General features: G+C 37.5%; 1 protein-coding gene across 2 annotated transcripts; it reads left to right on the top strand.

Annotated features, from left to right (window-relative positions):
• The first annotated feature begins 297 nt into the window (after positions 1 to 297).
• LOC117983505 (chitinase-3-like protein 1) lies at positions 298 to 11,755 on the top strand. 2 transcript variants are annotated; one of them, XM_069499926.1, is made up of 9 exons: positions 298 to 459; positions 4,220 to 4,402; positions 5,047 to 5,147; positions 5,754 to 6,019; positions 8,107 to 8,267; positions 9,411 to 9,565; positions 10,044 to 10,359; positions 10,393 to 10,491; positions 11,169 to 11,755. In XM_069499926.1, exons 1-9 carry the CDS (start codon positions 393 to 395, stop codon positions 11,357 to 11,359), a joined length of 1,539 nt encoding a protein of 512 aa, XP_069356027.1. In that variant the 5' UTR covers positions 298 to 392; the 3' UTR covers positions 11,360 to 11,755. The 2 variants fall into 2 exon arrangements, with proteins under 2 accessions (XP_069356027.1, XP_034825961.1); XM_034970070.2 differs by having other exon boundaries at positions 10,044 to 10,491.
• Positions 11,756 to 13,455: the final 1,700 nt, after the last annotated feature.

Below are 13,455 nucleotides of genomic sequence, written 5' to 3'. Positions count from 1 at the left end.
AATCATAGGCATCATGTAGTATATTATACCTTTATTTACTAGGCTTAGAATTAACTTTATAACCTTAGGGTAAGTATATTAGTATTACATACCACGTAATTTGTATATTATGTACTAGGTACTCGATGATGCCCACGACAAATTCTACGATTTAAACAATTTCTAAATTAGAAAACGATGTCTAAAGTATTAGATAGTGTTTATCAACACAAATCACTAGTGCAATATAAATCGTTTAGATCATTGCGAAAATTGATGATTAGTAACCGATAAAATCAATTGCCAATTGTCGTACAAGTACTGATTGTGTTGATAAGGGATTTGTTTATAATAGATGTTTTATCACTAGCGTGTTTAGTATTATACAAATCGAAATTAAGATTTGGCTAAAAATGACTAAATTGATTTTATTTGTACTCTGTGTTATATCTGTGACTTGCTATGTGGCTGCAAAAGATAGTGAGTCATTTGTTTCTAAATCAGTGTTAATGTATCTAAATATTAGACTCTGGATTAGTGAATCTTTGATACACGTTATAATGATCGCGATTCCTCTTGTATTACTAAAAGAGATGGTGGGGGTGTTGCTATAGCTATAAGAAAAAGCTTTAGTGTTATCCGTCAAACATCATGGGATAGTAACATAGAAGATCTATGGCTAAGCATTATCTGCAACAGTAATGAAAATGTCAATATTATTAATGTTTGCGTGTGCTACTTACCTCCTGACCTTCCCTTTAAAGATATCGAATCCTTTTATAATTCTTGTATTACCACGATTACGCGAAGCGATGACTCCCAACAATTCTTACTCATTGGTGACTTCAACACCCCGGCTATTACCTGGACATTAACTACTAATACATCTGGTCTCACGCCGAGTATCTCTCTAGACAATAGAAAATCACAACTCTTACTGGACCTGCTTGAAGTATGTGGACTCAACCAGTTCAATCATATCCATAATAGTAATAATCGTTGTCTAGATCTTGTTCTATCTACTTTTTCTTCGTTAAGCATACACGAGCCCAATGCGGTAAGTCGGATTGATAAGCACCACCCACCTCTAGCTATAGAATTGAAACCCAGTGTTACTTCTCCAGCGGGAATCAAGCGTAAAAAGCTACATAAATATAATTTTTACAAATGCGACTACGAAAATGCGAAAAAAGATTTAAAAAATGTAAACTGGAACAATGTCTTATCTTCGCGCGACGTTGATGTTAATACTCAAATATTTTATGATATTATAAATGATATCATACACAAAACTACTCCCTTAACCAAAGATGATTCTCATCAATTTCCAATTTGGTATGATAACGCTTTGAAACGTTGTTTAAAAGAAAAACACAAATACCATAAAAAATATAAAAAGTTCGGAAACCCGCGGGACTATGACACATTTGACCTACTTCGGCTTAGGTGTAAACGCTTAATGGATGCATGTTATGTGAAATATTTAGACTCTATTGAGAGCTCACTCTTTAAAAATACCAAAGCGTTTTATAGCTACATAAATAGCAAAAAAGGCTCCCAAAGCAACTCGATCCCTCAGACTATTAACTACGGTAATGTGTCATCATCGGATAGTGAAGAAATTTGTGATTTATTTGCAAATTATTTCAGCTCTGTTTTCGACAACTTTGCGGACGTTGATACAAACTTATATCCACCAATCGTCACTAGCAAAGAGACTACTCTGTCCGACATCCGGGTCACTGCTCAGGACATATATCGTCGACTCAAAAAACTGGACTCAAATAAAGGAGCAGGTCCGGACAAAATTCCACCGTTGTTTATCAAAACCTGTGCCAGTGAACTTTCTGTCCCATTAAGCATCATCTATAATTTATCGCTTCAATCAGGTGTTTTCCCTAAATTGTGGAAAACAGCTTACATTATACCTATCTTTAAGTCCGGAGACCGGTCGCGATGTGAAAACTATCGTCCAATTAGTATATTATGCTGTTTTTCAAAGATTTTAGAGTCGGTTGTATACGACAGTATTTACCATCACGTTTTCCCTATCATAACACCCAAACAACATGGCTTCGTTAAAAATCGCTCTACTACGACTAATTTGTTAGAGTACAAAAATTTTATTTGCAGGTCATTTGCTAGGCAAGGTCAAACAGACTCAATTTACACCGATTTCTCCAAGGCATTTGATAAGGTCAATCATATAATTCTTTGTCATAAACTAGGTGCTTATGGTATTTGTGGCAACCTCTTACGATGGGTGCAATCTTACTTACTTAAGAGATCACAATTAGTAGCCATTAAAGGGCATGTATCGTCACCAACCATTATCACCTCGGGTGTCCCGCAGGGCTCTCTCTTAGGTCCACTCTTCTTTAACCTATTCGTCAACGATCTTGTAGACAAATTACATTGTGAGAGTTTGTTTTATGCCGATGACCTCAAAATTTTCAAATCAATTGACAATATAAATGATGCTCTTTGTCTTCAAGATGATTTGAACGCTGTTGCTGACTGGTGCACCGATAATCGTATGAGTCTTAATATTGATAAATGTTTTGTGGTCAGCTTTACTCAAAGAAAGTCTAAGAAGATTGAATTTAATTACTCTTTGAAAGGTCAAACTCTCACAAGAAAGACATCGGCTAAGGATCTTGGTGTCATATTTGATGACAAATTGACGTTTAGAGATCATTACGAATACATAATTGCCAAATGTAACAAACTGGTAGGATTTATTTTAAGATCGACGAGGAATTTTAAAAAGCCTTCTAGCTCGATACATCTTTATCAAGCCATGGTTCGAAGTATAATGGAATATAATTCTGTAATATGGTCTCCGTACTATGCAGTTCATTGTCATCGCTTAGAAAGCGTACAAAAGAAATTTATTCGCATTTTATCTTATCGGCATCATTTCGGCCATAGGCGCACACCTTACCACGACAGACTGAAACACTTTGGGTTACGAACTTTAGAATTTCGCCGGAAGTATTATCATTTAATATCTCTACATAGGATTATTCACTCCAAAATAGATTCTCCCGTATTGCTGTCGTTGATTAATATTAATTATAATGTCCGATTTAGAAACCCTAGAACTTTTGCCCTTAGTGTATATAAGAACAATACTTCCTTTTACAATCCCGTTGTCCGTATGTGTCGCCTGTATAATGATCTTTTCACAGTTAACCGTAACATTGACATTTTTAATAATAATTTGAACACATTTAAAAAACATATTAATCAACATTTTGCATCTTCTCCACTTTAAGTATATTTTTCATAGTTAATTTTCTTGTATTTCTTTTTTCTGTGTTTTTATAAATTGTATCTTATCAGTTAGTTAGTGCATATATTTATTTAAGAATTGTTGTGTACACATATTTAGGGTTACCGCTTAGATTTAATCTATTGTTTTTTATTTTTATTTGGACCATTTATAGCTGAAACCTGTTTTGTGTGCCTTTATAATAAAATAAAATAAAATAAACTAAAATCTCTCTGAGATACTAGCTTCGAGAACAAGCTTTTTCTTCTATTATTTTTTGTGACCGCAATATCTGGCGTAAGCTACAGCCTAAATAATAATATAACATGGACTTCAAATAACCGAATTCAAAAATAAATACTAAGTAGATTTTATATACTGTGTATGGTTGGAAGAACTACATTATTTAGCTTCTAACAAACCGTGATGAATAGTGACCGTGAGCAACTTACTCTTCACTGAGGAGTTCTATGTACTGAGAAGTTCTCTTTCATCTTCAAAATCTTATCTTCACTGTAGATAGTTTTTATTGAAATCATTTAAAAGTGATAGAGCGGTGTGGAGTAGCATTACAGAAAAAACAAAATCGCTTCGAATTGATGATCTTTTCTTGAAGTCAGTTAGCAAAGTTCTACGATTTTCTTAGCTGTTAGCTAAAATGATCATCGTCTTTTTATTGGATGTACGGAAAAATCAACTGCTTTGCTATATTATCACTCAGGAATAATGTAGCAATCCTTCAATGAAAAAATAATTTTCAGAATCGAATCGACTGAGTAAAAGTGATCGGATTACTAGTTTCAAAGATTACTCCCTACGGGACACGACGGACTGACAGACAGACCGACAACAAAGAGATCCTATAAGGGTTCCTTTTTTCCTTTTGAGGTACGGAACCCAAAAAATATTCAAAGAATGCTTGTTATTTCTATTAAGGCTTGATTTAATTTGAAACTTTTATTATAGAGGTAGTCGTATGTTACTATGGAACGTGGGCAACATACAGAAACGGTAACGGAAAATTTGACGTTGAAAATATCAATACCGACCTTTGCACACACTTGGTTTACACCTTCATTGGTATAACTGAACAAGGGTATGCTAAATCTTTGGACCCCTGGCTCGACCTTGAAGACAATTGGGGAAGAGGTAAGTTTATTTATTAGATACTAGCTGACCCAGTGAACTTCGTACCGCCTAACAGTCGATTCTTAAATTTTTTAATATATAACTAGCAGTCGACCTGTTTTTCCGCAGGAATCTATGTAACCGCGATAAAAAATAGTCTAGGCATTGCTGCACTTTTTGTAATAATAATATCTTCTACCTGCCAAAGAAAATACCACTTTAAATTGATTCAACTGTTTTAAAAAGTTTTAAAACTGGATTTTGCGTTTTGACCTGGTCCAAAAAACAAAAAAAAATAGAGATAGCGAGCAAACGAGCAGGCGGGTCACCTGATGTTAAATGATAACCGCCGCCCATGAACATTTGCAGCACCAGAGGAACTGCCGATGCGTTGCCGGCCTTTTAGGAATTTGTTGGTCCGCCCCTAGAATAACCCCATGACCCTATAAAATGACTATAACACTGGAATTCATAGTCAAGATATATTCTTGGAACTGTTCAAATGACAATTGTCATATTCAAACTTTGTGCAATAATATTATGACATGTCGTCTGAAACATCCTCTAAAGAAGCCCCTATCTTGACTATGAATTCCAGTGTTAATGAGCTTGAAAAACTGTTTATAACTGTTAATAAGTCCTTACACTATCTTGAAATATTTCAGGTAACTTCAAAAAATTCAACGCCCTAAAACAGTACAAGCCAAATCTTAAAACACTGCTCGCTGTGGGAGGATGGAATGAAGGATCAGCTAAGTATTCAGTGGTAAGACTTTTAAATTCCTCACCTAACGCCAGTAAAGAAATAAGTCGAATCAAAGCTGCAGTGATAATTCATTCTGTCTCACTCATATATTATACAAAGATATACTGTTGAAGGAAGATCATAACATTCTGATTAACGCTGCTCTTTTCGATTTATTTCTTTTTTGGCACGCGTTTTATGGTAACTTAGTACACATGCTAAGCGTGCGTTCAGTGGAATGTTCAGCTGTGTAGATAATCGGCGCAAACTCTATATTATGTATGTACCGTGCAATACTTTGAAGCGTTCCTGAAAAAGGTTGACCTATGTGCTTTCGCCTGCTAAGCAAAAGCGTTATAAGCTGGCAACCGTTTTAGCACAAAGCGTTCCTGAATATATCTAATGCTGATAGATCAACGCAGACTAGGTAGGTACGCACTGAATTGAAAGAACACCGAATATCAATCTAAAAAGAAAGGCGCTTATCCCATTACTGAACCATTGCTAACTGATTTAATGACAAATGATGATAAAGATGATTTGCTAGTTGAAGCCTAAGTGGCTATGAAACTTAGCGATTTCCTTTGAGTATTTTTTAAAAACTCTAAATGATATTTTTGTCCTCAGATGGCAGCAAGTTCAACACTACGACAGAACTTCATTAGAAGCACCCTGGAAATGGTTCGAACACACGGCTTTGATGGGTTAGACTTAGATTGGGAATATCCCAATCGTCGTGACTCCGTCCACGGGAAAGCCGATATCGATAACTTCACTCAGCTCACGAAGGAACTTCGGGCAGAGTTTGACAAATATGGACTGCTGTTGACTGCTGCAGTTTCCGCCGTAGGAAGTGTGGCAGTTTTGTCTTATGATATACCAGCATTTACACAGTAAGTTTAAAGAAAAACTATTATTTTGTGTATCGCACAGGCTGCTCTTCCTTGAATCGTCCCAGCTTCTCATATAATGTTACCATATTACCTTGCACGTTTCAAGAACTTATCGTCAAAAAGCTTCGCAAAATTTGATCTAAGTAGTAAGTAAGTATGGTTTTCTCATTGGAGACTGCTTTGGTTTAAGTGTTTTTATATATATACTATCTATTTATCTAATTGTAACTGTTTGTCTCTACAAAATAAAATAAATTAAATTAAATTAAAAAGTATATCACGACTTTTATATGGAAAACGCTCCTGAGAGCGTTCTTGGAAAATTAATGAACTGATTTCATATGGTTTTTTTTAAATTCATTATAGGCGCACGCTTGACCACGATCACACCTGATGGGAAGTGATGATGTGGCCTAAGATGGGAAGCGAAAGATGGATGTAAGATGATAATATGGTAGTAGGCATCTGAACGCCTTACTTATGAAATCAGTTCATTTAATTATTATTACTTCCCGGATTGCCTGACATAATAAGATAAACAAAGGGAAATCCATCAAAAATATTTTCGAAATTCTGGTAAAAGTTTTTTTTTGTAATTTAATACAGTTTCAATCGTCTCAAGTTTCACAAAAGGAAAAAAACAAGCACAAAAAACAATGTTTCAGTTTTAGCTGTTGTCTACCTGATTTATTCGATAACTTTAATTTTGGATAATTAGAAGAGATATTTAATTTCTACCCATAATTTATAGGCTTTTCCTTTAATCGTGCCGCAACGGAGTAACGGATTGGCATGATTTTTGCATAGATACCTACCTACTTATTAAAAAACCTGGAGACTGACAAAGGCTACTTTTTATTCCGAAAAATCGAAAGAGTTCGCACGGGATTAAAAAAACCTAAATCCACGAGGATGAAATCCCAGGTATCAGCTAATGATGAATATAAAAAATAGAAGTAAAATAAATATAGATATACCTAACTATTGTGAATGTCATATATAATATCACAGTTTTACGATACATCGTAAAACTAATAATATTCTTCATAGAAATCAAGTAAATACCTATCTACCTACGTAGATAACACAATAAATAAAAGTCTTACTTTATAATACTTTTGAAGGCAAAGGCATCGCAATAACTCGATGACGACAGCTTTTTCCCAACCGATTTTTATCTGTCCATTACGGCCAACTTTAAACGATTCCGATTTTACAAGTTGTATGACAGTTGTTTGTTTGTCGAGTTATTTTTCAAGTTGTGAGTATGTTTTGTGATTTTTCGCCAGTTTTTTCTCGTACTCCTTCTTATTTTATTAGCGGTTATCTGCATCTAGTTTACTGTCTTTACTTTGTCATTTACTTCCTCAAATTATTTAACGCCTAACAAGAAGAAGACTGACTTGTTGGTAACATAATAATATCCAGGTCAAACCGCTGGGTCTAAATATTTTGTCTACACGTGATATTGGTATTAGGTACTTACATAAGTATTACTTATTAAAATTTATTCACCTCGTATTTCCAGCCACAGCCAGCGAGTACGGAATTTTACCTGTCATAGTTCAAGCGAATCATAGTTCAAATGCAAAGCGTGTCCCTTTTGTGGCCGATAAAATTTTGTTTTAGCCTTTTTCAGTAAAAAGCATACTGCACGTTTTTGAAAACCTTCATTTTTCGCGATATATTTCGCTGTTCACGTATTTTAAAACACGGACTTTTTTACCCCGTTGACGCACAGGTTTTTATTTAGATAACATCGTTTTATTTTTTTATTAAATTTTTTTTGTTGGCGAAAAATAATAGTAGGGTATTACTGCTGTACCAAATTTCGTTAGGACTAGTTCAACGGTTGAGCCGTGAAAAGATAGCAGACTTTCTAATCTATCTAAAAAGACCTGATTCACTCAAGGCTGACTCCTCGCTGTCCAGCTCAAACCGTTGGACCTAGAAAGCCGAAATTTTGTACTGAGGTTCCCTTTATAATGTAAACAAGGAATAAAACCGGATCTTTCGGAATTCCCACGGGAGCAAAGCCGCGAGCGTTCGCTAGTTTATAATATGCTAATAGTATGGATTTATTCTAGGTACGTTGATCTTGTAAACTTAATGACATACGACATGTATGGTGCATGGGACTCGGTGACTGGACATAACGCTCCCCTGCACAAGGGTCAAGGGGACGAAAACGTTCCGAAGGAGAATGTCTTCACAGTTGACGTGGCTTTGGAGTATTGGCTTCAACAAGGTAGGACGATAAATTATTCTCATGTCTAACAGCTATTATCTCGATACTAAATCTTAGTCGGCTTAGTTATTTATCCTAGTTTGACGAAATTCTACTATTAATTGCATAAATAAATCTCTTCAATCCATCATCTAGAAGTCATTAGATGGATTATACCATTGTAGGTTGGACAAATCCTTCTTAACTTTATTTGGTGGCAGTTGCGGCCCAGTTGAGAGCAGGTGCGTCTTGCGGGGCAACCAGCGGGTGCGATGCCATACTCTCCATGCCGCTCGCCACCCGCTCTCGATTAGGACGCGTCCGCGCGTCTTCCTTCCAATTTCTTGCAAATATTAAGAGTTTGTTCCACACGCTGGCCATCCCGCAGGACGCACCCGCTCCCACTTGGGCCGCAGACCAAGGATGGGGCCTATAGGAGGATATCTTTGGGTAGGGCGGAGGGAGAGATCCGCCCCATGCCTCGGGTCTAAGGGGCTTCCAAACATTGAAAAGTAGTAAAATGCCAAATATGTTCGGTAAATTAGGGCTAACTTTCGAGTTAGGGCAAACCAACAAACAAACACACTTTCGCATTTAAATAAGGTATCATTTAATACTGATTGCAATATGTATAAAACTAGCGGATACCCGGCGTGTATGTGCTCCTACGCTAAAAAAAGAATGTACCTAATGGGTTTTTGTGGTTTAAAGCCATATTTGCATTATTGCCTTTCTAATGAAACCAGTTTGGGGCACATGGTTTTAAAGTCTATAACGGACACAGGTAGAAACATTTTTGTGTTTTGTATAACTATAGAGATTATGTCCCAGAAATAGTTTATCGGTAAACATTGCGAACCCAATGTTTTCTTCACTTTACCATCTCTATGTTCTTGTATAAGTCGCGCAAATTGCGAATGCGCGTGGCCGCCATTTTAGTGACGTCAGCACTAGACTGAAGTTTCGAGCTGATTTCCATTTTTATTTTTATTTCGGCTGACATCATTCCGATGTTAATAAGACATGGTTCCAGCGTAATAGCGATTTGCGGCCCTTATACGAACCTGTTGTGTGCATTAAAAGTTTCTTGAAAAATTAGATTTTCCTTACTGAAACCATCATCTATCATTCCTTATGAAGCCTACAGCCTCAATTTGTTTATAGGATGCCCTCCAGAAAAGTTGGTGCTAGGATTACCACTATACGGTCGCACGTTTCAACTGTCGAATGCTAACAACAACGGTGTTCGTGCGCCAGCAAGTGGCGCTGGAATCGCAGGCCCCTGGACTGCCACCAACGGTCTCATCGGATATAACGAGGTAAGTCCTTCTGCTTGCGTCATTCACTCATAACCGAACATCGTAACTTCTATTACAAGTTCATTCGGAAAATGTATCCTTACCCAAAACTGGGTCAGTTGCAACCCCCTAAATCGTATACCCAAAAATGTCGATATAATTCGAGAGAATTTACACTAGACTCTGGCAAAAGTTATTTTTTAAATGTTGTATAGAAGCAAGCGTTACTTGCGTAAGTCTATAATATTATACAAGGAACCAAAAGCTTAATTTGCTATAATTCGCTGAAACAGACAAATCTTTTCTGTGCATCATGAAGCATGCGATTCGCACGTTTCGCTCCGACACCAGAGCATCCTCAGGAAATGAAGACGTTACAATGCACAATTGCAGATCGTGTCAAATACATCGTCTTACACACCTTACTCGAATGGGGTAAAGGTATTTAAGATGGTTACTCTCCGTGGAGGCGGCTGTAATTTTTAATTTCTGTTTACAGTTTTGCCAGAAGCTCAAAACGGAATCTTGGGATTTACGTTACGATAGCTTAGCAAAAGTTCCCTACGCCGTTCAAGGTCGAAATTGGGTTTCCTACGACGACCCAAGCTCCATAGCCATCAAAATTGAACATGCTCTACAATATAACATAGCTGGAGCTATGATATGGAGTATAGAGACTGATGATTTCCGTGGACTTTGCGCTGGAGACTTTCCTATGCTCAGAGCTATCAACGAAGCACTGGGAAAGTATTCTGGGCAGCAGCAAACGACTACTACCACCAGTTCCAGTGCAATAACGACAACTACTTCTCGGCCTTCACAAACTACAACGACAACTACTTCTAGGCCTTCACAAACTACAACGACAACTACTTCTCGGCCTTCACAAACTACAACGACTTCTACTACAACTACCTCTGCACCTACGTTAGCCCCATCCACCTCGGGTAATTTGAATTCAAACTTGTATTTTATAATATTATATTCTAGTGTATTTGCAATTTATTTTTATGATTTGAATTTGAATATATTTGTAATTTAAATTTAAACACTCATAATATGTATATGTGTTATAACTTTACCAACATAATATTGTGGGTGTGTAGTTATTTGCGTGTGTGTGTGTGTGTGTGATTGTGTGCATGTGTGTGTGGTAAATTTATGTCTGGTCTTTTGTGTGGGTTTCGGACAAGAAAGCTGCAGCATCCCGAAGTTGGTGTGAAAATTCAATCAGGAAAAACGTAAATTGAAGGCATCCCAAGATGAAGCTGTCCACTTTCACCAACATTATCATCATCAACCCATCACCAGCTCACTACTGAGCATGGGGTTTCCTCTCAGAATGACAAGAATTTGGCCATAGCTTATCGGGTCAAGTGCGGATTGGCAGACTTCGCCTACCTTTGAGACCATTATGGAGAATTACTCTTAGACGTGTAGGTTTCTTCACGATGTTTTTCCTCAAAGTGTTATTTCAATGGTTTAAAATGCACATGGCTCCTAAAAATTAAAAATGACGTGCGCTCGGGGTTGAACTCCTACCCTCCGACTAGAAGGCCAACGTCTTAACCAATAGGCAATTTCCGCTTTACTGATGCTAAATTAATTTTTTTTACTCCCTTAGCACCATCGGCATCAGTTTGCCAAACGGAAGGTTTCAACATTAATCCCGAGGACTGCCACAGTTTCTACGTATGCATTCGCGGTGGATTCGGAGATTTAGTGCCGCACCTATTCTATTGCCCAGGAAATCTTCATTGGGATCCACAGTTCACAGTTTGTAATTACTCTGACCAAGCAAATTGTAAAAACTGATGATTTTTAAATTAAACTAAGGACCGAACACACTTATAGCACGCCACTCAAGCTGGACGCCTCAAGATCACAGAATTCAGAATAGGCATAGAAGTAGCAAAAAACAGTAAACTTGTCATCTCATGAAGAATAGAAAGCATCAATGCTCATTATAGACGAGTAAAATTAAATATTAGTATATTCCCATAGCGTTTCAGTTTAATCTGCGTTGCTTAGTAGACATATTAATTATGTATAGGCGTAAACCGCGTAATCATTTTTGAATGTGTGCTAGGAACCAAAAATTTACTATTATGTTGTCAGATTCGGTGTTAGGTGCAAGGTACATCGATGGGGTGGAGTGGCGGCGAGGTGCGGCTACTGTATTTTTATCATCTTACACTAAAAAAATTGTTACACAATTTTTATTTTGATATACCTACCTACGACTGAAATTGTTATAGTGAAAATGAGCACGCTCAAGTATCTCCATGCGTGGCGTGGAACGCATGTCGCAAATGCGTGAATGGGGACTAAAAAGACACACCGCGTGAGGAGCCAGCTGACCCTAGCTCATATCGTCGAGCATTACCCACCACAATGCACACCTCACCTCCACTCACCACGCTCGATATGCTAGCTCTAAAAGAACAGCACATACCATTTCTATTACTAATTTCTAATTCTGTCACGGGTGTTTTAGTACTTTCTTGTCAAAACCAATACTTGCGTCATGATTTCAATCACAAAGCATCGAAAAGTGTAAGGCTGAGTGGCGTGTTACTAGTATATTTTTGGCCATGCAATCACTAATTTTGATGGTTTTATTGATTGTCCTTTATTACGGAAACCAGAAAAGAAAAATATTTACAGGGAAGTGAATATCGCGTTTACAAGGATGGGATATTAGGAATTCTTTCTTTTCAAGCTCAAGTTTGCCTACACATCTACAGCCAGCGCTCCAAGCGGAAACGTTGCAAAATTAAAATCAGTGGTATTGCATTTTTTACTTCAATTCATGGATCTTACGATCCATTTTACCTTGATGTTATTGTTTTTCGACTCTCAAATACTATCAACGTTGGCGAGACGTAAAATCTTACACTAAGCGTAAATAAACCGCCGTGCCTACTGCTTCAGGTTAGTGCGCATCTAAGTACAGTGTATCACCATTTTCAACAACGTGAAATCCAAGGACAAGTGGGATTTGTACTCAATCGAAATTTTGGAAATCGTACTTGTCATTGATCTCGGTACTACTTACCTCGATGAAAGACTGCGGTCTCAAAACAGCTGATCTGTCTGGCGGCTATTTTCAACGAAAGTGACGTATGAGCGTTACTTCCACCACCCGAAAAAATCGGAGCTATTCTCAAGCAATCTCCCGAATCGCGCCTAAAGAAGTTTACCGAAAGCGAATCATAATAGCGCACTTTACGGTATTTACTCAGATGTTACCGTGAGATTCGGGGTTTCATTCAATCCAACGTTTAGATGTTTCAATTGTCATATTCAGGACCCTGCCTTGAGGGCATTTGAAAAGGTGAGGTTAAAGCTATTTTCATGGTAAGTGCCTTATAGATCTTTGGTAGGATGTACGAGTAATAACAGAGGATAGTTTATTTAAAAGCTCTATTCGAACAAAAACTATATAGGTACTTACTTAAGGTAGGTATACCTACTAAGTTGCGGCGGTGTAGTGTGCGGTGATGGCATAGTTAGCTGTTAGGACGTTGCGCCTGTTCGGGGGTTTAACTTTTTTGAGTAACCTATTATCAGCCTACTGATGAGCACGGGTCTCCTTTCAGAATAAGAATAGTTACGGCCATAGTCCGCCACGCTGGCCAAGTGTGGATTGGCGGACTTGTTTGCTCACGACGTTTTCCTTCACCGTGAAAGTCCATATCAACTCCGAAAAGTTAAAGGTTCATGCCCGGGATCTAGGCCCCGACCTCTCGAACAGGTGGCGGATTTCTTAACTACTAGGCTATCATGGCTCTTATTGACTAGTTTATATATTCCAAATATTCTTACATCCGTGGAAGATCCATCTCCTTTCAAATAACAGGATCACAGCTAAACCCTTCCCTGACAACCATTTGACCTTTATCATAGTT

The sequence above is a fragment of the Maniola hyperantus genome, chromosome 7 (assembly GCF_902806685.2).
Source record: "Maniola hyperantus chromosome 7, iAphHyp1.2, whole genome shotgun sequence".
Taxonomy (NCBI): domain Eukaryota; kingdom Metazoa; phylum Arthropoda; class Insecta; order Lepidoptera; family Nymphalidae; genus Maniola; species Maniola hyperantus.
This window is presented reverse-complemented; position numbering and strand designations above follow the sequence as displayed.